A 22646-nucleotide genomic window follows, 5' to 3' on the forward strand; every position below is an offset into this window, starting at 1 on the left:
AATCCCCGTGCTCAGCTCTACTGATACTGTAGTATCTAGAAAACCATTTGCTACAGAAAACACATTAGAAAATCCCAATGAACCAACCAGAAGAGCGAATGGGCAAGCACACGAAGTTGGCTAACGTGCGCGCCAAAAAAATTAATGATCCCATTTCTGTATGTTTGCCCTCACTTTCCTCCCATTGAAGCCTTGAATGCTTTCTCTTTCATTCAACTATTTACAATATTCTCTTTTTTTTTTTTTTTTTTTTTTTTTTTTTCCCGTGCATACACAAAGTTGCCTATTATTGTTTGCAATGGATGGCTGTGGCTCATTCCCGCCTTATTTCTTGATGGTTACAGAGAGTCAATTTTCTTTTTCAAGCCAACAAATAACCCCAGTTGGATTACATCAAGAGAAAATCTCTTATTATAAATATTACATCCCAAAAAAAAAAAAAAAAAAAAAAAAAAGTAGATTCTTATTCATAATGGCTACTTTACATATACCCCTATCCAGAATCACTTACTCCAGATATTCCCCTTTGGATCTTATAATACTTTATCGATCGTAGCTGGGTTTTTCTCAATCATAATATGTAGTGAGCGCGCCTATGATAACTTGCATCTTGCATCTTCCCCCTACTTGCTCCAAAGGGTTATTTTGAAATCCTTGGCCATTCTACACCCCAACCGTGTTGGCAGCACATCCTCTAATGAGTAACATTGTCCCTTCTTCCCATTTCTTTGTGCCACTTAATATCCCATGTGGTTTCCCTCTTCTAACCTTTGGCGTGTGCACCTGTGCGTACAAAGGATAAATAAGACTACCAGTCAATGATGGTGTATATATATATATATATATAATGTATAAAATGTATATAATGTTTAAAAAATAAAAAGTAATATAAAAAAAAAAAAAAAAAAGAGAAAGAGACCCTGGAATGAAGAATGTATTGGATTAAGGGACATTCCATGTGTTGCATCCATCTCCTTTAACAACCCTCCATCAAGTTTCACTACCTTGCTCTCCTCCTTTCTGTCTCCTGACTTGCTTTCTCTCATCCTCAACAATCTACATGTATATCTATTACGTAGATCGGTCGTGCACAAGGCCTAAACTCTTTTCTGTGAAAACAGAAAAGAAAATAAGGATAGAGTCCTTTTGTTTGGTTTGATCAACTCTTTTTTTTGCAAAACGGTAAATCTGAGCACAAAAAAAAAAAAAAAAAAAAAACCAAAGGATGCATATCAATGAGCAAAGGAGAGGACACGATTCGTCCTTTTTTGTATGTTTTGCATGCGCTTATGACCAATATCTTAGTGTTGTCTGAACTTCAATCCACTTGATTAAACATAAAACACAACTTGAATCATTAACATGGATGAATATTTGTAAAAAAAAAAAAAAAAAAAAAAAAAATAATGAACGAGGCGCTGTTGGCGTAGAGGTACACATCATGAATATGAAATTGGATCAACAACTAAAATGAAAAGTGGATAAAGTAGAAATGTTCACATCTTTGATTGCACCCATATTCAAAAGGCTCTTCCTTGGCTCACCAGTTTTTATTCTATTTGATTTTGTTTTACTTTACTTTATTGTCGACTCTCTCCTTCGGTTACGAGAAAAAATAAAAAAAAAAAAATAAATAAAATAAAATAAAAGAAATGGCTGATCTTTTTTTTTTTTTTTTTTTTTTTTGAAGTTGAGATTTAGAGAATTAAATGCTCTATTCCTTTATCGAGCATGCTTTATAATGTGATACGCATGTAAGGTGTAGTTGTCATTTTGGTTTTTTTTTTTTCTCTCTTTTTCTTTTTCTTTTTCTTTTTGCTGCAATGATTAAAGATCCACGTTGACCTCGAGAGCCAAGAATTATATGCTAGAACTTCTTTTTTGTAAATCTCGTAATATTTTTATGTTCAGCAGACAACAGAGCAAAACAATTGCTTGTCTCCTTTTTCTTTTTCTCTTTCCGCCTCGTGGCAAAAAACAAAAAAAAAAAAAAAAAAAAGATCTTTTAGAGCCTGCTCTTTTTTTTTTTTTTTTTTTTTTTATCTTGTAAAGAACGGGGAAATAATATAAAAAAAAAAAAGTGGTTTTTTTTGTTGTCTGTGTAGCAAAGGCGTAGTCAGACAAAATATATAAGCAAACCTTTAATGTTTATTGCGCAAAACAAGATGAATGTATTAATTTTATATAGATAGACATATTGTGGTGAACATGTCTAAAGTCGTTTGGACACCATTGGATCATTGAGCTTTCTTTTTGATTAAAAATGAGAGATAGATAGATCATCAATAGATAGATTGAGAACGGAGGTGGGCCAGCATAAATTAGTATAAGGGCTATAAAGGCATTACATGTTACATTAATTTTTATATTTTGTATTTTGTATTTTGTATTTTATATTTTATATTTTATACATTTATATGCAAATGCTTATAGATTTTTAGATGAGAGAACGATGCATGCATGTCAACGTGAATGTTTTTGCCATGTGCTTTGTACCATCCTATAAGGTTCTTATAGTTTCCTTTTGTTCTTTCTTGTCCACAAGTGTCTGAGCGGAGGACAAGGCCACCCCAAAAAGTAGCCATTACTTTGACAAAAGAGAAACCACATATTGGGTATAATATAATATATGCCAAGACTAAGAGGATTAGAAGAGAGTTAAAAAAGATAGATGTATGTATATATATAAATATACATGTTATGTATATCAGTTGTACACCACATGGGCAAAAAGAACAGAATCGGCTGTTTACAACCATTTATATGTAGTTCATTGACATCTACTACAACAATGTGAACGCATGAACCGGTCTAGTAATGGCGTACATTTATTTGTCTTTGTACAAGAGTCTTCTGTTTCTCAAAGCTCGGATCAAAAATGGTTTTTATTTTTTATCTAATTTTTATATATTTTTTTTTTCCTTTCCTTTGCCTGGGGTGGAGGGGCCAAGGGGCAAGTATTAGACGCAATAGAGTGTTTTTCATGTGGTCCGACCACACGCACGTACACGCGCTTCTGTTGATTTTTAATTGATCACAGGGCCTTATCTGTGTTCCTTGCTCTTCACGCGGAAAACCTTTTTTTTTTTTATTTTTTATTTCTATTTTTTATTTTGAATCGATACTTTCTAAAGTCAACCTTGTACCTTTTTCTTTCTCACTTGGAACAACCTTTACTAATCGTTGCTTTATGTAAAAAAAAAAAAAAAAAAAAAAACCACTGTACGCAATTAATCACTTTTATATATATTATGATTTTTTTTTTTTTCCTCTTTCTTCCTTTTCCTTTTATTTTCTTCTTTCCTACCGGCTCTCGTTTATTAAGTCTTATCGCCGAGGCATTAACCTATTCGGACAAAGAAACTTCTCCGCTCTCGTATAAATATATATATCAAATTGAGAAAAAAAAAAACAAAATAATAATAATAAGGAAATAAAGTGGAGTATGAATATGTTCATTTTACTTGTAATATATACAAAAAGAGCTCTTTTTCTTCATCTGCAAAAGAGATGTATCTTTCTATTAATCTATTTCCATCAAAGAGAAAAAGAATAAAAATAAAAAAATAAAAAACAAAAGCGAGACGCGATAAAGCTAAAAGTTTTCAAACATGGATAGGAATGAAAACACACAAGCACCGAAGATCTTTTCTCAGTAATATATATGTTGAACGATCTATTTTCCCTTCCCCCTCCCTTCTCCTCCGCTCAGTCTCTTGCATTATTTTTCTGTTATCAATGCACACAGATCAAGGCATATAGGGGTGTAATGTGTAATTGATCAGGATCCGTAAGGACAGAACGGAACAAAGTGTACCCCACATGTCTTCTCTTCTCTCCCCCGTCAACACACCGGTCATTGCACCATTTGTGAAACTCTCACCAAAAAAAGATTGAGGAAAAAAAAAACTAGGGAGACGCGTAAACAAAAACGCAGAATAATAAAAAAAAAATATGCATTCCTTGGAACCATACACGACAAATAAAAAAGGCAAGGAAAGACAAAATGATAGAATACGTCATGATGATCGCATTATTTAAATTATAATTTATCCAGCCGCCGAGCTCTTTTCATTTTTTTTTTTTTTTTTTTTTTTTTTTTTCCTCCACTGGGAACAAACATTCGTGTTGATTGCTTGCTGAAAATGATGGATTTTGTCCGTTAGATAAAATGATAAGAGTTGTGCCTGAACGTAAATAAAGACGTCGAAGCGTTTTTTTATTTTTTTTTGGAAATGATGTAAACCTGAAATATGAAATATTGCTGGGAAAAACTCAATGTTACATGTTTCAACAAGTTAAAATTAAAAAAAAAAAAATTAACGAATTCTGCTTTTTTAATTTTTGGAGGTTTATATGAACACGAACGATTACAAGAATGATCTTTTTATACATACAGTATATATATATATATATATACATAGAAGCATAGTATAGAGCATAGTAGATGTATCCTTCGTTTGTGCAGAGCCACTAGCGCGATTTTTTTTGTTTCTTTGAGGGCATCTAGACCCTCTCATTCCGAAAAAGAAATAGACCCTGTCAAAGCGGCTTACATTAACGGTTTTCCGTTGTTTTGGTCGATAGTATAGTATACATTTTATACATTTATAGTATAATATATATAATATATATATAATATATAAACATGTATGTATACAATAACTATATGTATAAAATAGAACTTGTTGAGAACCGCACTAGCAAAACCTTCAAGATGGATTAAATTGAAACAACAGCAAAGAGGAGGGCAAAAAGCAAAGCAAAGCAAAGCAAAGCAAAGCAAAGCAAAGCAAAGCAAAAAAAAAAAAAAAAAAAAAAAATTCAATGTGAGCAAGGAGTAAGAGATAAGCATATTTAATGATCTAGCCTAATGCCCTCCTCTCCACAGAAAGCTTGCATATATGGAATAGACGTTAGATTAAACAAAGTGGCTCGTTTTCGTGTAATTTTGATCACCACCACTTACAAGCATTCTCACGCAACAATCAACACAGCCAAACAGCCATGCTAAAAAAAAAAAAAAAAAAAAAGAAAAACGCCTTTGTTTATTTTAAAACCAGAAAGGAAAGGAAAGCAAAGGAAAGGAAAGCAAAAGGAAAGGAAAGCAAAAGGAAAGGGAAAAAAACAACAACATTGATGTACATTTAATTTATGATTATAATCATTCCACCCGATGAAAAACGGCCGATCTGCTATCTACCCAAAACCATTGCTCAATCATATATATATATATACCATTCCAATTGATTTATCCAAAAACTCTTCTTTTATATTCTTCCATGCCTTTTTTTTTTTTTTTTTTTTTTTTGCTTTGCTTTGTTTTTTTTTTTTTTTTTTTTTTTTTTCGTTTTAGTCAATGAGCCTCTTCTTGCGGAAGAAACGCTTGAGGTAAAAGATCTGCCATAAACCAAGTGTCACCAACACGACCATGGTCAAAGATGAAAACCACTTTACACGTTCATTGGTCGATTCTAAGTAACATATACAGAATAAGAAAAAAAGAAAAAGAAAAAAAATGAGTATAAAAAAAAAAAAAAAAAAGAGAGAGATTGGAAATACAGTTATTCAGTTCAGGACCAACAACTTTCCCGTCACGTTACCGTTAGTGTTGCGCATCTTAATCTCGCGTGCCTGAAGATGCTCCATATTCTCAATAATATCCTGAACAAGATTCTCAAGTTTGCGCAACTCCAGTTCCATAGGCTTCAACCTCTCCTTCTCTGCCAACTTGGTATAATCAATTGTCTCCGATCCAATATCAAAGTCAAGTTCAATCGAGCGAAAGTACCTTGCATCAGCCTTATAGCCTAAATAATAATATATATAAATAAAAAGAATGAAAAAGAAAAAGATACATACGATATCCATTTTTTTTTTTTTTTTTTTTTTTTTTTTTTGTTTTAGAATCATCTCTTTCGATAGTTTTCATACATTTCCTAGATCAAACAACTGATCAACGATCGTATAGATATAAAAGAAGAGGAGCGTTTTTTTTTTTTTTTTTTTTTTTTTTTCTCGTTTCCTTTACCATCTGAAAGTACGTTGGTAAAACAGGCGAAAATATTGCCAGCTTCCTTATTCAAAAAAGCTCCCTTCTGTTCATCTGCCAAGTTGTCCTTCTTCCAGAGCTGATTCTGATGAATACCGTCATCAGTAACCTAGTATTTCCCATCATAAATTTGAATTAGAAATATACAAATATATTCATTCAATCTTGAGATGTTAAAAAAAAAAAAAAAAAAAAAAAAAAAAGCAAAAAATAAAGCCTTATAATCTCTTATGTATGCGTTTTTTTTTTTTTTTTTTTTTTTTTTTGAATAAACAAAAGTAAAGTTACCTCGACCGAGATCTTCTGATGAGGACCAGAACTGGCCTTGACTTTGACTACGACCTGAGTCTCCTCATCAACGTAATGAGAGATGCAGAATGGAACAGCATCTGAAGGTGTCTGGGCATGTAGATCAAACATGATGGCATTGGTTGTCTGAAGCCAGGATGATGCAAGGACCATCAACGAGATGGCCACTGTGGCCGTAAAAAACTTCCTTGTCATTTTATCTTTCTTTTTATTTTTTTTTCTTCGAGTCGTGCGTCCTTGGCTTGCCCACAGTTGAATTCAAAAAGAGATAAAGAAATGAGCGAGCGAGACGAAGAATGAGATGAAGCACAAAGTGATGATGTGACGTGTCAAAGCGAAACGGTTTAGTACTTCGGTGGCCAAAAGCTCTGATTGGCTAGGAAATGGTCGCGACAGGACCTTTTTAAAAAAAAACCCCCCTGTTTCTCGCCATATCAGCTTAACACCGCATAAATAAAGGACATGTAGACGAGCGATTCTGACCCCCTGATTAGCTATCACAGCTAACAAGGCAAGGCAACTGTTCGCTACACAATCTCCGTCCCTCTATAGCGATCTGCCATGTAAGGCATACGCTTCCACACCGCGATATGATAAACCCACATACGACAGCCCAGGCTCCAATTACAGATTCACATCGTATGCTTTATTTTTTTTATTTTATTTTATCACAATATTTGCAAGAAAAAAATGGACTTAAAAACCCTTGTGAAGACGTTTCAATGCAAACTCGATAAAGTCTTCTTTCAAAATATCGCCAGAGTTGCCCTCTAACAACTCCATGAGCATCTCCTTAGTACCACCCAAACGCTTCCATTGCTTAAGAACGCGGAGAACTTCCTCCTCCTTGCCAGGTATCGCCCTTAAGACTTGTGCCCAACTCAATAAAATCTCCATCCTTTGTTCTTCGTCCACATTTTCAGTGGATCCATCACGGCATGATTCCCAGGCGAAGCGATAGTACACGCTTGCATTGTTCAGCAACATTGAACGATTCTTGAGCGCAACAGGCGATGTCAAGAGCGATCTCGACCAGTGAATATCACCAAGCTTCTCGAGAATAGAAGTGTTTTGAGGCTCTACCTCCAAAGCAGAAAGGAATGCGCGCGTGGCAAAGGCAAACAACTGCCAGGTCCTAACGGGGCGACTGCTCTTTCGAAGATCAGTTGAAGAGGCACTAGGCTCAGCTGCGATCACATCGCTCGTTCCTAACGTAATGCTGGATGAAGAGTCGAATCTTTCAATGTCGCTATCAGACAAATCAGCTCCCTGGTCAAGGGCAGCCAAACCCTGAGCCCAGGCACCCAAAAGATCACCCTTGTCACACAATGCCTCGACATGGCGGGGTTGGTGACGCAAGACCACATCAAGGTGCTGTAGCGCCTCATCGTACAGGTCCTCCGAAATCTTGCCTGTATCTTGGTAACTGCGTTCAGTCTGAGACGACAGGACAGTGGAGTACTGGAGATGGATGTCACAAATCTTTTCCTTCCGACTGACAGTTTCGTTCTGAGATTGAGCTTCACGGAACTTCGAAATAGGCTTGGTAGCAGGCTGTACATCCTCAATTTCGCCCTCGACAAGCAACTCTGCGGCAGCATCCTTTTCTTTACCCTTACTACTAGACGAACTCTCTTCTTCCTCATCAGGCCAGAGTAGCTTATCGTTGACCACTCCGAGGGCAATTTCAAGCCTATCCTTCGCCTGTTTATAGTATGTCTGGGAGCGTTCAACAGTATCGACCAAGAAGGCTAATGAAGTCAAAGCTTGAGAGGCGGAAATCAATGTGTCAATCAAAACGCCTGCTGAGTTGGATAGCTCCTGTTTCTCATGCTCTCCCGACCCCTCAGTCTTCTCCTCTGTAACTCCGTTGTCCTTTGAGCTGGCCTGTTGGACAGCCGCGTACAACTCTCGCTGTTGGATGGAATAACAAGTTTCGAACAATTTGATGGCTTCCAAAAGCTCTAATACTGCACGTTCTTCTGGGCTTCCCTGAAAATTATCTTCGTCTCCATGCCTATGATCCTGGCCATCCCCATCCTCCTCATCCTCCTCATGGTCCTGGACGACCTCAGCATGGGTGGTCAATGCCTGTCCAAGATTGAAGAGGGTGTCGGTATTATCGGGGTCATAATGAAGAGCGGATCTGAACCGTACAATTGATGCGTTCAGCAAAGAGAGTTTCTGGCAGGTCGAATGCGTAAAGTCAACCAAGATGTAGAGGACTCTTCCACTATTAAGCAAAAAAAAAACAATAAGGTACATGTAAATAAAAAATTACGTAAACCATGCCATGGCGTCAAATTTATGACACAAAGAGCAATTCATACAAATTGTAAAGACAGTCAGAATCCTCGGGATTAAGTTTGCAAGCCTTGTTATACATATCTCCAGCCTTCTCATAGTAACGCCTCGCCTTGTCACCTGTGCCATAACGCTCACCTGTCGGATGAGCAAAAAAAAAAAAAAAAAAAAAAAAATTAGTTTGCTGTTTTGTGGAGCTCGCATAAACATCAAGGGGGTACATAGAGTACATATTCCTTACAACATACCCTTTTCCTCAAGCAGAACGCCCTCTGGAGACAATTATCAGCAGGAAGAAGTGCATTAAAAAGTCTTCAGTTAGTGGTCAGATAAACGATTTGGTTGAATTCAGGGAGCCAAAATTCCCTCCAAAAAAAAAAAAAAAAAAAAAGACGGGGGAAAGTAGGATATTGGTATTCAAGCCATGCTATAAAAGTGGTACATGCCGCATGGTGTATGTAGCGAGTGGTAAAAAAATCAAGAAAATGAAAAATTAAGACTGTTGCAATATGGTTTTTTTTTGTCTGACGCGAAGCAAAGTGGAACACCGTTGCATTGCTGGAAAAAGAGCGTAGGCTAATTAAAAGGAAATCGATGGAATTACCCTCCATGTACTCCTCCCATGTTTGTGGTGCAGGCGCCTCCTTGGAAGGTGTCTTTTTTTCCTTATTCTTGTTCTTGCTACTTCCGAACGACTTCTTCATGATGATGCTGAATGCGTGAAATTAAAGACAAAAAAGTTATAACTGTTGCTTATTTTTCCTCCAGGAAACAGAAGGTTTAGAATAAAGGCAAAGCCCTGTGGCACGTGATTTTGGGTTGCGGTTTCTCAGCCACAAACAGTGAAGAGGAGGTTTAAACCTTCATTTGCTCTTTCTTGGTGACTCCGAAGTGATTGCCATCAATACACCGATTGTATCGCCAGCCAGCACTTCCCTAACAGGACATGATGAATCCTCTCTTCACTCGATGCATTACGAGGATGCCTTTAGGCATCCGCGGTCTCCATGAAGCAGCAGCAAAGAAGTCTGTCCCAGCACCGCGAGGTATTGCAAATGTAGTCCATGCATAGGATCAGTGCATGGTTGTCAACACTGAAGGGATTTTTAAACTGAAATAAGCCTTCAAGGAATACATTCAGCTGACATAATTGCGCGGACATTTCCTTTTTGATAATCTGACATTAGGCGATATCCAGGATCCAGCTGCGTTCTTGAACAAGATCGGCCGTAGCTCTGCTCAATTCGCCGACAAGTTCAAGTCTTGGGAACACCTTTTCACGGCAACTTCCCACGAGATGAAAAAAGATATGGGCCTTAATGTCCAACAAAGGCGCTGGATTCTGAGCTGGAGAGAAAAATATCGGTAGGTTACTTTTTTTTTTTTTTTTTTTTTTTTTTTTTTCTTATTGATGTGCTTTAAACAATCATTGAGTTGATCAGACACAGATCAAATTGCACATATCATTGACGCTCTTTTTTTTTTTTTTTACTCTTGTTAGCCAAGGAGTAGACCCATACGATATTCCACTCAAGCCTCCAAAAAAGAAAACCAAATAGATTTAACCTAAATTTCACAATATAATGCATTTTTCAATCTCGAAACACGTTATTTATACCTAATATTTAAGTCGGAAACAAAGGCGCATCAGACCTCTTTTTGGTATGGGATAACATGGAAACGGATGTTGCTTCATAAATAGAATCAGGGCAGCGGGCACATTACGAACAATGTTTAATGGTTTTTAAGCTTTCAAATCCAAAACTCACAACGTCCAAGCTGATCATTTTATGCTTCAGGATCCAGATCTAAGACCTGTTTTATCCTTCAAAGTACGCGACAAACACTGTGTGTACAAAGCAGCTGTAACCTCCTGATGTCTAGATAAAGGAGTAGTTTGTATGATCCCGCTAGAGCCAAACAATAGCTGGTACATAAAAGCATGAAAGGACATCATTTTGACCGTTTTCATCTAGATTTCGTATAATGTTCTCTTCTGTTGTGCGCTTTGTGGATCGATATCTCTGATCTCTCAGATGAGGATAAAAGTAAAAAGTATCAATTTATTTGTTCGAATATTCACTCAACAAGACAGAAGATATGATAAAAGGACCAAGGATGAGCACATCTCTCCTTCTTCCGATTTTTCCTAGCTCACTAGTCTGCACTCGCGTGTGATTTCTTGTACCACCAAAGCGGGATATTCTTTGTCTGTGTCCCCCCTTCCTCGATTATCAATCATCTCCATGCCTCCTTTCTCTTGTGGTAATGACAAAGCAGAAAAAAAAGATGATTAAACACGGCTGTTGTTATGTAACTTCACGCTCACCAGCATTCTTGATTTCCATCAGAAACTTCATAGTATATATATGAACCTACCTATGAATCTTGCAGTTATAAATCATTGCTTTTTTTTTTTTATTATTATTATTAACAGTTTTCACGTCTGTTGTTGCCCACAGACAATTTGACATTTATATTCCCCTGAAGGTATGATTGCGTCTACTAGGCTGTCGCCGGATAGGCTTGATGGAGTTTAATTAGAAAAGTAAAGGATATTCATAAACACCACGTTGCGTCATTTGGAAAGTTCCTCCCACTATAGGTTTTTTTTTTTTTTTTTTTTTTATGATGGACCAGGGATGGATTGGACAAGAGGTTGTACGTCCCTGATGTATCCTTCCCTCGTAACAAAAAAAAAAAAAAAAGTGTCCACGTTGTTAAAATCACGAAAACAAATGATTGAAGGTCAAACATTATTTATTGATTGACGGGATATGAATAAACAAATGCTATTTTCAGGAAGATAAATGCTAATGTAGTAAAAATACAAGCTCTTTTTTTTTTTGGTCTGGGACCGATCTTTATGTTATCGACAAAGAGTCATCACTGCTGCTGGTGTTGTTGTTGTTGTTGCTGTTGCTGTTGCTGTTGCTGTTGCTGTTGCTGTTGCTGTTGCTGTTGCTGTTGCTGTTGCTGTTGCTGTTGCTGTTGCTGTTGCTGCTGATGATGATGTTGTTGTTGTTGTTGAAATGCAAATTGCTGCTGCATGGCATGATGGTGTGCAAAGAACATTTGTTGCTCAATAGAGGATGTCAATGAAGGGAATGCAGAGCTGATATTGAAGTGATTCAGACCAGCTGAACCACTCATGCTATGATGTATACTGTTATTGTTACTGGTGGCACTATTACTGATACCATTACTGTTGATTCCTCCTACTCCAGTGTCAAGTGATGAAGAGGTGAATGTACTGGGAGTTGGACTTGACGTCGAAGCTGGCGACAATGGTGGCGAAAGACTTGAAGAAGCAGAGCGGTGTGAGGGATGAATAGGACTAGTCTGTGAGAAATTGGAGTGGGTATATGATAGCGACTGAGCTGATAGAGGATGTGGCTGATGCTGAGAGGTCGAAGCCAGTGAAAGAGGATGAGGAGCAAACGTAGCAGGTACAGAGGACGACAATGGGCTAGTCTGAGTCTGTTGATGGTTGATGTTATTAGCACGAGGATAGTTTTGACGCATCCATGTCAAGCTGGCATCATTCTCATCAGTTTCCTGCATAATCTGTCTTTGTTGATGAATCCAACGAGGAAGGAGGAGTGTTTGTTGCCCACCCCCATGGTGCTGGTCCTGTTCGTAATAGAGAAGCAAGCTCTGTAGCATCTCATAGGCCTCATCCTTAGAAGGAACTTTGCGCATTCCACCATCTACCATCATACCAAACTGCGAAGGGTTCATATTAACATCCGTATTGGATGGTGACGATGAAGTGTGGATGGCATTGGTGTTCGAGCTGTTAAGAGTTGTGTTATTAGGTAAGAGTTGGGAAGTGGGAACAGTGGCTGGGGCAGTTTGCAGAGGAGGCAATGAGTCAAACAGGCTGGGAAAAGAGTCAAGGATAGAGGAATGAGTAGTGTGCGAATGAAGACTGAGGAAGGTGCTATGCGAGGGATGGGCGAGTGACGAGGTAGGGATATCCAGTGTGTGGGAGGGGAACGATGCTAAGGACGAATAGTGCCTGTGCTGGTGGTGATGCAAATCTAAGCTGCGACGCGGTTGCTGCAATTGATCTAGGCTGAAAGAGTCTGCATTAGGTAGGTCAGTATTAGAGGTTGACGTCGAAGTAGACCGATTGCGCTTGCTTTGCTCAAGGGAATGGACAGCTTCAGGAGAAAGCTCATAGTCCTTCCCCGACAATTCTTGGCAAGAATCGTCCTCATGACCTGCCACAACTTCATCCGAGGTTTGCTGAAGATAGGAATGTGATTCCGATTGTGTTGCCTTATCGCCGTGTTCCCTCTTGCCTTGGCGTCTTGAGGAGGCATTGCGGCGAGGCGTATAATTGTGAGCAGATGCAGACTTCTCAGCCGAGGGAGGAGCCACTTCAGCAGCCGAAGAAGGCTGAGAATCTGTATCTGTTGAAGGCCCAAATGGGTCTGTCTCGATGATCCATCTGTATCGGCCGAGCCGGTCCGCAGCCCACTGGACACCCAGCCTGCGCTTGAAATGTCTGAGCCAACCGAAAGAGCACCGCATTCGGCTAGCGCTGGGAATGCCTCGAGCGAGGCGCAGAGCATGAGACTGTAGCTCAGCATCATTGAGTCGGCGGCCATGCGCATCGACGGCTGCTGAGGACTTTAGGAACTGGACCATGGCTCGGTCCAGCTCAACCGAAGCCGGCTCTCGCACGCGCTTGAGTTGCCCTTCCCATCGAGTACCTTAATTATGAATGAATTAAATTGAATAGGTTAGCGAATTCCAGCACAAGAAAGCTGTTGGGTGTGATGCGAAGCGAACCGGATGAAGCACAAGGAAGAAAAAAAGGGGAAAGATTTAAAGAGATTGGGGAGTGAGCAAGGAAGAGCAAATATCCCACAATATTTGTATTTGTTATGAGAGCAATGCTGCAGTCATTGAGTACAAACTTTAATTATAAAATATGACGCGCTGTAACAGATTGAATTGAAAGCCTTAAATTCGATAATTATTGCCAGATGTGGAGAACCATCAAAAACAAATCAACAAATGCAACTGAGATGAGTGACCATACTATTTTGGATCAACAGCTCCGCTGCATCATTCGTTCCGGTTTTAAAAGGGTATTAAAAAAAAAAAAAAAAAAAAGACAACCACAATCAGGCCAAGGTACTGCCGAGACAAACAAGGAATAGTGATGGGGGAAGGGAAAGACATTGGTGGATCATAGTGTAAATGTTGTAAAAATATAAAAAAATAAAAATAAAAGTAAAAAAAATACCTTCAGAAGCAGTGTAGTTATCTGGCTGTGACAAGTCACTGGCGACACTACTAGAGGCATTTGCGCTTGAGCTGCGCGAACGCTTGCCACTTGTGCGATACTTGTTGACTCGCCCTGAATCCTTATTCGCTTCGAGACAGGCGTCCTGAGAACTAGAGTAGGTATTTGTGAAGCTGGGATTCTTAGAGGAGGAGGATGCAGCAGTAGAAGCGCCACTATTACTGTCTTTATGGATAGATTGGTAAAGATCCTTATGACCAGCCATAAGCGAAGCACGCTGTTTGTGCAGGATTGAATAAACTGTTACTCGTGCGATCCGGAGGCCCCAGGTGGCCTGAACCCAATCGCACACCTCTGTTGGCCTAAGCTTGTAAGTGTCTGCTTGACGGATCAGTTGGCGTTTCTGCTCGCGTGTCAGCGATGTATGTTTTTCTCCAAAGACGCCCATGTTTCGTTATGAGAAGTAAGTAGTGAAGGGAAAGGATCAATTGTGATTCGATTGCGATTGAAGGACTTGAAATACGTCAAAGTAAGGGCGCTAAAAGTAAAGTCGGAAATTTTTAAGAAACTGAAAACTAGGGGATACGAAGTGAAGAATGATTTGATAGGGATGCGGAATAGATAGTTCGTACAAGACAAAATAATTATTGCCTTGTCAAGGAGCAAGTCTTCAAGGCTGAGGAGTGCTTTTTTCTCGCTCTATCGATGAGAAGTAGGAGACTTGAAAAGAGGATAACAGAAGTAAAAATGAGGAAACAAAAAGGAGGATTGTCGATAATGCAGAACCATAATATATGCATAAAAAAAAAGTGTAACACACATGTCAATGACAAAAAAAGGCAAAGCAAAAACGTTTGAGCCTGCCCACAAGCCAAGTCGCTGGAACCAAGTATTATATTCAATTGAATAAATATATAGTCTTAGTATTGCAGCGAAGCATTACATTTATACCTGAAATATTTGGGCTCCGGAAGTTTCCTTGCGCACAAACAGTATATTGCTCGCTTCGCTGCTCCTGCTTCCACCCGAATGAAAGTCTTAATTTCCCTCAAATAGATGTACTTGGGGCGTTAAACCTTGATGAGCTTTCTGAGGCTTATTCTACTGGGCTGGGCAAGATCTGTGGACACATGTGGGGCTGCTCAACCCCTTTTTCTCCGCGTGTGCTTTGCCCAACCCCACGCCTCCTTGGTGATTCAGGGTTAATTGACATGTATACGTGCCATACCCCTCGAATAGTACACAATTGAGCATCTCATGGCCACACTAAATTAGAGGTCCTTTATTTTTTTTATTTTTTATTTTTTTAGGTTCAAAAGATAGATTGATAGTTTATACCAATGATGCTACCTCCTGTAGTTTCTTGAGAATAAGCCAAGGATTGGTAATTGGTAATCAAAAAGGCCTACTTATCGAAGTACATGTAGTCAATCAAACGCATCGACCTACTTTACCATAAGGATTTGAAGCCAAGTAATCATGTGCAATCAATAATGCATGGGCCCCAAATACCAGCATTCTCCCTCTTACTTTATTCGAATGTACGCTCTTTCTCCCACATTCAGTGCATCCAACTAAACACATGGGCAGGACCATAGCCGCATTGCCTTTTCTTGGCGACTTGGAACTCCCTCACACAAAGGTTCGTCCTAACCATTCGCCGACTTTGGCAACGAATGATCTACCCTTTATTCATGTGTAGTATCGTTTTATTTCCAAAAACTGCTGGATACTAAAGTGTTTTTCTGTTTCAGACGCCTTCAAAAGCTATCCAGAGTAATTTTTTTCTTTGATCTCATAAGAATAAAACTGGCGCTTCTGGCCCCTTCATCGCTAATTAACCCTGTTAGTAAATAGATAACTATAGAGAATAAAAATGTAGAAAAGAGCATTGCTTTTCCTCGAACTGCTTAACTATCATATCATCCTATAACTACATGAATTTAGGGAGTAGTGAGTAATGGTTGGTGAGAGGAGTATAAGCGGTATAAGCCCAGATAGGTTTTTCAGTAAACTCAGTTGATTTTTGGGGGAAATCAAGGATCATCATATAAAATATAAAAAAAAACACTCTCCACATCCACATGTTCATTGAAATATAGAACATGTTGTAAAAATAAAGAGCAAGAGCATGAATAAACGTTTATTTTATTCTTATTTCATTACCTATTAGCATAAACAATCATAGCATCAAAACAAATGACAACTTTACAGAACAATCTCTGTTGTGCCCAGTCATGCAAATTTACATCCAATAATTCAAGATGAAAATGCTTCTTTGATAAAGCCCCCAAATAAAGACCCTATTGTTATGAAACACAAAAACAAACATCAAGAAATCATTCGATATTTTGATTAAAGCCCTATTTGCCTGTCGGCATATACCAATATTGTAAGTAACTAAAGTAATATCACGTCCATTCAGTTACTTTGAGTTTTGAAAGGGGTCAAAGAATAAAAACCCTTGTTTAAAGGTGTATATATAAACACATCTCCACATTCCCGCTTTACTTCACTTGCAGCTCTTTGTATGGTTCCAACGATCCTCACTGCTTACTTTAAATATATTCTAGTAGGAACCACTAGATGACTCCAGCATACCTTACAATGTTGCTTTGCCTTGGCATTTGTTTATGTCATAGGATGCTATTGGGAAAAAAATAAAAAATAAAAAATAAAAAAATAAGAGGAAATTTACTTTAAGACGCGTTTTTTGTGTCTGTGCATGTCATAATTTATTGAAGTGACAAAAAAAAATTGTTTACGCACGTTCCAACCATTCAACATCATTCGCTTTAGACTTTGTTGCCTACAGATTACATGTTTGCACAAACATAACTTTCCCAAGATACTTTTCTTTTTACTTTTTCATTCCATTTTTTGTGGGGGTGGACCATAGCCAAGGATTATTAATTTTTTTTTTTCTCCTCCACAAAAAGAACCTGATCGCCTTCAATGACTTCCTTTGTACAGCCCAATTCATTCGGTCACGAACCCAAATAGTTTTAAAATGAACGGTAGTTGATTTGATGGCTGATTTTTACATTTCATTCTGTAGACCATATATAGATTCGTAGCCAGATGAACTGGGGCTATAGATTATGTGATATCTCGATGATACATATAATACATCCATTCAGGCAACTGTCTCCAAATGTTCTGTTGCAACTCTATGGCTTAAAAGCTGACCTTGAGCTTATTGACCATGCGCATGAATTGATATATAGATAATTTCCTTGCCAAGCAGCTCCATCACTTAAAAAAAAATGAAACATTTCACTCGAACATCTGTTCCACACGTGTGAGACCCCCATGGCTGATGTTCTGGCTGTTGGAAAGGAAAAAAAAAAAATCTATACCTTAACGAATGAATTAACACGCAATATATGTACTCTTTATTAATATTATAGTTTACCATCGATATTCAATAACGCGACTAGATCTATTTTAGCCTCGCGTTCCATGCCAAGGTCTTTCCCTCCAGTAACCTTTTCATTTATTCCATCCGTATTTATACCTGTTTCACTCACCGTACTAGCGTCGTTTATTTCTGAAGCATGCATCAGCTCAATAGACTGCAATAGTAACTGATCAAGGCGCCTATCAACGGGCGAATTTATCCAATAACCTTATTTTAAGCCACACTCTCTTCCAACATTTGCAGGGTCATTTTGATCTGTTGGATTGACAAAAGGCGTTGAAGAGCCCAAGTTCCTCACCCTTTGAGCTCAATTCATTGCCTTGCCTGAATCGGATTATAAATCTCTCCTCATATATTCGCAGTTAATCCAAGCCCTCCCCCTTAGTATCTTCCGCCTCTTTTTCCCAAATAGGATGCTCGATGCAACTATGTCATGCACAAACAGCAAGTGGGAAATGCTAGAATTTAGCTGTTACATAAACAGTGCTTTGCCCAATCTCTAGATTGTTCCTTGTAGAAGAACTACATAATATAAATAGTTGTCTCCGTAGTCCTAGCTAGACTTTCCTCAGCAATAATAAAATCAACCATAATCCTAGACCCTTGGCCCCTTGACCTATACTTTTGCAGGTCGTGTGTGGACATTTGGAGAGAGAAGCTTTTGACATTGATCACTCTTACAGACCTACAAAGAAAACCTCAGGCCATCTTCCACTGAACGTGTGGGACAGGGAGAATGACATAATATATTCCAGTGCATGACACTCCAAGATAAAAACACTAAGTGACCAAGACTTCAAATTCATCCTAGACTATTTCATTTGCTTAAGCTTCGTGTTTTACATGGATTTATGATTCCAAAACAATTGGACAAAATTGTCCTACAAACCTTTCGGTTTTAGGTATCGACACATCTGTATGGTCTGGAACTCTAGACCAACATAAAAAAAGAATAGTTTATAATGTTCATGTTTGCTCGAAAGGCAGGCTTACTAACCCTATCTGTCTTGCATAATTCTTGAATGATATCATGTGGTTTTTTTAATCACAAGGGTCATGGTCATGGGGTATGTTTGCATCACGTATAAAATGAACCTTTTCTGCATCACCTTTTCAACTCTTTGCCATTCTTCCCTCACATATTTCTCTCTGCAACACAATCAGTTAGGCCCAACCTTGAGCCACAAAGGTTGAGAATTGGAAACCACTGAGGAACCGCCAAGAGTCATTTCCACCATACATTATGGTGTAAAGGCCCATATGCACCATCGATATATAATATCTGCGGTGTGAACTGTAGCTACGAAGTTAATGAGAAACTCATAACTGCGTGGATAAAAAGTAAGCAGGATATACTATCCTTCCTACCTTTGACAGTAAGCCAATATACTTAGTATATTGAAGAGTAGAACGAGGGGCCCGCCTAAGGCAGGTCAATGAAGAATGTGCCCATCCATTCGTGACATGATTTGTCTCGGGTAAGGAAGCTATGATAGAAAAAAAAAAAAAAAGGATGTCTATCTTTACGTTCTTAGCCATTAACCATTATTCATAACTCATAAACCTCTTTTAATTACATCTCTTGAAGAATGTGTCTATGCTAAGGTAGCCAGGAGACGGTTTCCCAGCAAGTTCAAGTACCGCGTGGCCAGTTGGTCCGTTGTACCGGATGCGACCTAGTCGCTTGATACGATTTTTTCGCTTGTTCGGCCATGTGGAGTCCACAGGTCTAATAAAGTCAGAATTCTTGACCATGTATACCAATCGTCATGAACATGATTGACTTGATATGTGTGTTGTGTATTATGTATGGCGGCTGCTCGGCATCTGTTGTATTATTTCCGTATCTGCCTGGACTTGGCAGTAATTAGCAGAATTGTTTTGGTTTCTCTTGAATGGCCGCCATCCAGGGAGCTAGCTAGATTTACTGGAGTTCACTGCATTGTTCAAAACAAGACTATTCTACTGGTACTCAGCCAACTCTCAAAATGTGATGTAAAACAACGTCTAAAGACACTTCAATAAAATTATGAGACGGAGAATAGGATATTCTAGCCTCTTCTATGTACTGGCGACTGTTCGGACTCCATCTGATACTGTACAAACACCTGAACACTGCCACATGCTATTGGCTACTCTATGTCCCTTAAACAATATTCTTAGCATACATCCGAACTTTTGCAAGGGATGTGTCAATACTTCGACAAACAAATAACATTTAATGGCTACATCACAGCCCTTGGATTGTGGAAGCGCTGAAAGTATGCGGAAAACGGGAACCATTTGTGTTTTTACTAGCAACAAGCGTGGTTTCAAAAAAGTGTGCCTCCAAGGAACAAGTCCTATATCCTTCATTGCTCAAAAGAGACAATCTTGTCTTTTCTGCACCCCAAAAGCTCGCCATAATCCTATTGAAGCGTTCAGAGGCAATATTTGCCTCATAGTTTGAGGATTAGCAGACTTTCAGTCAAGCTTTATTGTTTTGAACAAACACAGTAAATCCTGTCCATTCGAAGTTAGTCCCTTTGGATGGCAGCTATTCAGGGGATGCTAATCATTTCCGCTAAATTGCGGTGAAATCAGAGCAGATTTGGAAAACCAACAAGCACCGAACAGTCGCCTTAACAAGTGAGCGAGGATCTCTATGGCGCGCACGGACCATGGGGCGACTTTTCAAATTCTTTTTATAAAGAAGAAATCCAAAGTCGTCCCCGGCTAAACATTTCACCGAGGTGGAACAATGAAACGGATTCACAGTTTTGAACAGAACAGCTTCCATAGCTATGAATGAATGAATGGATACTTGAGTGGATTGACAATGGCGATTGAAATAGCGCCTTTTGTGATGCAGATGTATAATACAAGTCTTTTATTGACTGTCCAAAATTTCGAGTTGATTTAGGTGACTACGACATATAAGCCCGAAATAACTTCGACTTGAGTTCATCGTAGCATATATGTCTGATTTGAGGATATTCGATGACTTTGCCTGTGTGATTAGGAGACCCTGCATTTTTATCAGCTTTATTTCCACCACAGATGTAGACAATTTGAAAGTCATTGCAGGGCTTTCCATCTCTTGTGACTGCAAACTTCTTGACGGTCTTTCTTTTCTTACTGCTCCCTTCATCATTCTTGTTGTTATCACTACTCTCATCATTTCCCTTTCTTTTCTTAATTCCGGCATTGGTTCCTTTGCCATCGCTCTGGTTGTTACCTCTCCCCCTATTCCCCCTATTGCTCTTATTGCCCTTTCTCTTGTCATTACTGGCTATATTGTCGTTCTCGTCATCAGCAGGTTCTTCAGTCATAGTTGCTTGGTGAACACCACCAAATGCAGCATCCAAATATTCCTCAATCTGGTTCTTACCTGTGGCTTCCCTTTTCGAAAATGCCTTGTCAATGTATACTGAACCTGTTGGGTCGTTATGGACCGTGAACGAACTAACCGACACTTGGATGAACATGTAGCCCAATATAAAATCGAATCGTGCATACGAGCCTCCGTTTATCAGGATCTTTTTGCCATCTTCTCCTATAGTTTCAAGCATCCTTGGTGGCGTTCCTATTAGCTCGTATCCCGAGATATTGAAAATAATATCCATCTCGTTAGTGCCCGCAAGATCCGTTGACTGGAACGTATGAGACTCTCCTCTAATAAGCTCCCGAAATAGGGCCTCTTGAAATTGGTTCCCATCGCTTGGATAGTTATATCCTTCCGGATTCCTTGGAGCGCGTGGAAATAAGTTGATGCCGCATTGGAATAGAAATCGAAGCATACTTTGTCGTGTGCTATTAAGCCGCTGTCGATCTGCTCCACCGTGGGCTGTTCTCCTTTTATGCGTTTTATTGAATCAATCAAACTGACCAAATCGCCCGGTACTCGGTTGGTAATCCTAATAACAGTGTTCTTACGACTCTCGAGATTCCTTTGAGTTGTCAAATCGAGGTGAGAAATGACAATTTTAAATAGTTTTTCGAACGTGTCTGGCGACAAAGGCCCGACATAAACGAGATAAAAGTCTGAATCATTGAGGATGGTCCTTTCAAACTTGCCATGTGCACTGCCTGTGAACACAACACACGCTCCACTATTTACACCACTCGCCCAAGTGTTGAAGCTATCCAGAGAAGCCAGGATAGGAAGCCTACTTGTTGCATGAGCTTTGTCGCTAGGAAACAGAGCACCATGCTCATCGACAATGAAGAGAGTCTTTTCCCCTTGTTGTTGGAGTAAGTCTCCTAATATGTGCTCGGCAATAGCTTCCACACTCCCACAATTTGCCATGGTGGAGAGCTCTTTTGCAGTCAAGATATCCTTATTGAGATCTAGGAAGCGTTGACAAATCACTCTTGATGCCTCACATTCTCCTGACAAACAGCAAGGGCCCTTGCGTCAGCGATGTAAAGAACTGGCCAGCCATGAGCATATGCCTTAGCGGCAAGAAACCAGGTTATATAGGACTTCCCGACTCCCATAGGGCCAGACAAACATTTTGTAAACGCCAAACCAGACTTCTCGGCCATCGCTTCCCATAATTCCATCATCTGCTCGGTAACAAGATCTTGACTCTCTAATCCAAAGAGCTTTGGCTTATGACCAAGGGCTTTTATCTGTATCTGATCGCCAGCCTTAACATCCTTCAGTAATGAGAACTCCAAACGACTGTCCGGCTGGAAGTTGGTACTATTGAGCATATCTGTCAGGAACTTGGGTAAAGATACTGTCTTCCCATTGGCTAAAGTATAAACTTCTCGGGGTTCCGAGGGGCCAAGGCGCTTTGTAGAGTGCTCTTTGAGCATATTAAATAGCAGGACTGACATGAGTATGAAATAAACAAACTTCCTCAAGAATCATCAAAACTATGAGCGGGATAAACTCACCTTCTAAATCTCCGTCTCCTGTGTCTTCTAGGTTCCTTTTTGGGCTTCTTGGGGCTGTTTAAAATCCATGCAATAAATAAACAAGAGGATAGTTAGATAGGGCCTTGATAAAAGTACTTGTATGCGATAGGGCAGTGGGAAGCCGAAATAAGCCCAAGTAAAAAGGCTCGCGAGAGGACAGTGAGAGTCAGAGTATAGGCACGAACCATGGGGCGACTTTTCAAATTCTTTTTATAAAGAAATCCAAAGCCGCCCCTGGTTAGATAGTTTAGCCATGATACATCTCAAACATAAAGAGCTGTTTTGAATTACATCAATGACGTCATGAATGACAATAAGCTTCGTCAATTAAAAATATCAACAGCCATCAGTCCATCAAGAGCTAAATACATACCTGGCGGCGGCAGCTTGACAAT

The 22646-nt window shown here is 39.2% G+C and overlaps 9 protein-coding genes across 9 annotated transcripts; 2 read left to right on the top strand and 7 right to left on the bottom strand.

Moving 5' to 3' along the window:
- Positions 1 to 2405: 2405 nt before the first annotated feature.
- On the bottom strand, positions 2406 to 3860 carry BCR41DRAFT_367076 (hypothetical protein; the record flags this gene model as incomplete). Its single annotated transcript, XM_022026269.1, has 4 exons — positions 2406 to 2638; positions 3009 to 3077; positions 3147 to 3176; positions 3818 to 3860. 4 exons carry the CDS (start codon positions 3858 to 3860, stop codon positions 2406 to 2408), a joined length of 375 nt encoding a protein of 124 aa, XP_021886126.1.
- Positions 3861 to 5348: 1488 nt separating this feature from the next.
- On the bottom strand, positions 5349 to 6680 carry BCR41DRAFT_383256 (endoplasmic reticulum vesicle protein 25). Its single transcript, XM_022027443.1, has 4 exons — positions 6341 to 6680; positions 6032 to 6161; positions 5604 to 5810; positions 5349 to 5474 (listed from the first exon to the last, which is right to left on the bottom strand). The coding sequence occupies exons 1-4, from the start codon at positions 6554 to 6556 to the stop codon at positions 5353 to 5355; spliced, it is 675 nt and encodes a 224-aa protein (XP_021886127.1). The 5' UTR covers positions 6557 to 6680; the 3' UTR covers positions 5349 to 5352.
- Positions 6681 to 6999: 319 nt separating this feature from the next.
- BCR41DRAFT_418520 (hypothetical protein) lies at positions 7000 to 9416 on the bottom strand. Its single transcript, XM_022029633.1, has 4 exons — positions 9270 to 9416; positions 8914 to 8937; positions 8692 to 8803; positions 7000 to 8594 (listed from the first exon to the last, which is right to left on the bottom strand). The coding sequence occupies exons 1-4, from the start codon at positions 9367 to 9369 to the stop codon at positions 7058 to 7060; spliced, it is 1773 nt and encodes a 590-aa protein (XP_021886128.1). The 5' UTR covers positions 9370 to 9416; the 3' UTR covers positions 7000 to 7057.
- Positions 9417 to 9647: 231 nt separating this feature from the next.
- On the top strand, positions 9648 to 10224 carry BCR41DRAFT_391918 (IGR protein motif-domain-containing protein; the record flags this gene model as incomplete). Its single annotated transcript, XM_022028397.1, has 3 exons — positions 9648 to 9711; positions 9853 to 10030; positions 10167 to 10224. 3 exons carry the CDS (start codon positions 9648 to 9650, stop codon positions 10222 to 10224), a joined length of 300 nt encoding a protein of 99 aa, XP_021886129.1.
- A 1327-nt stretch (positions 10225 to 11551) lies between these two features.
- BCR41DRAFT_391919 (hypothetical protein) lies at positions 11552 to 14373 on the bottom strand (the record flags this gene model as incomplete). The annotated part of the gene is made up of 2 exons (XM_022028398.1): positions 11552 to 13386; positions 13926 to 14373. The coding sequence occupies 2 exons, from the start codon at positions 14371 to 14373 to the stop codon at positions 11552 to 11554; spliced, it is 2283 nt and encodes a 760-aa protein (XP_021886130.1).
- Positions 14374 to 14745: 372 nt separating this feature from the next.
- On the top strand, positions 14746 to 15384 carry BCR41DRAFT_367080 (hypothetical protein; the record flags this gene model as incomplete). Its single annotated transcript, XM_022026270.1, has 3 exons — positions 14746 to 14814; positions 14858 to 15116; positions 15236 to 15384. The coding sequence occupies 3 exons, from the start codon at positions 14746 to 14748 to the stop codon at positions 15382 to 15384; spliced, it is 477 nt and encodes a 158-aa protein (XP_021886131.1).
- Positions 15385 to 17329: 1945 nt separating this feature from the next.
- Positions 17330 to 19101, bottom strand: BCR41DRAFT_367081 (hypothetical protein; the record flags this gene model as incomplete). The annotated part of the gene is made up of 5 exons (XM_022026271.1): positions 17330 to 17525; positions 18236 to 18277; positions 18344 to 18363; positions 18715 to 18833; positions 18924 to 19101. The coding sequence occupies 5 exons, from the start codon at positions 19099 to 19101 to the stop codon at positions 17330 to 17332; spliced, it is 555 nt and encodes a 184-aa protein (XP_021886132.1).
- An 875-nt stretch (positions 19102 to 19976) lies between these two features.
- BCR41DRAFT_74141 (hypothetical protein) lies at positions 19977 to 21413 on the bottom strand. Its single transcript, XM_022031006.1, has one exon. It carries the CDS (start codon positions 21123 to 21125, stop codon positions 20253 to 20255), a length of 873 nt encoding a protein of 290 aa, XP_021886133.1. The 5' UTR covers positions 21126 to 21413; the 3' UTR covers positions 19977 to 20252.
- A 691-nt stretch (positions 21414 to 22104) lies between these two features.
- BCR41DRAFT_345349 (hypothetical protein) lies at positions 22105 to 22646 on the bottom strand (the record flags this gene model as incomplete). Its single annotated transcript, XM_022022691.1, has 3 exons — positions 22105 to 22139; positions 22231 to 22457; positions 22625 to 22646. Coding segments are annotated over 2 exons (157 nt in total), but the record flags the coding sequence as incomplete, so codon positions are not given.

The sequence above is a fragment of the Lobosporangium transversale genome (genome assembly GCF_002105155.1).
Source record: "Lobosporangium transversale strain NRRL 3116 chromosome Unknown BCR41scaffold_2, whole genome shotgun sequence".
Classification (NCBI taxonomy): Eukaryota; Fungi; Mortierellomycota; class Mortierellomycetes; order Mortierellales; family Mortierellaceae; genus Lobosporangium; species Lobosporangium transversale.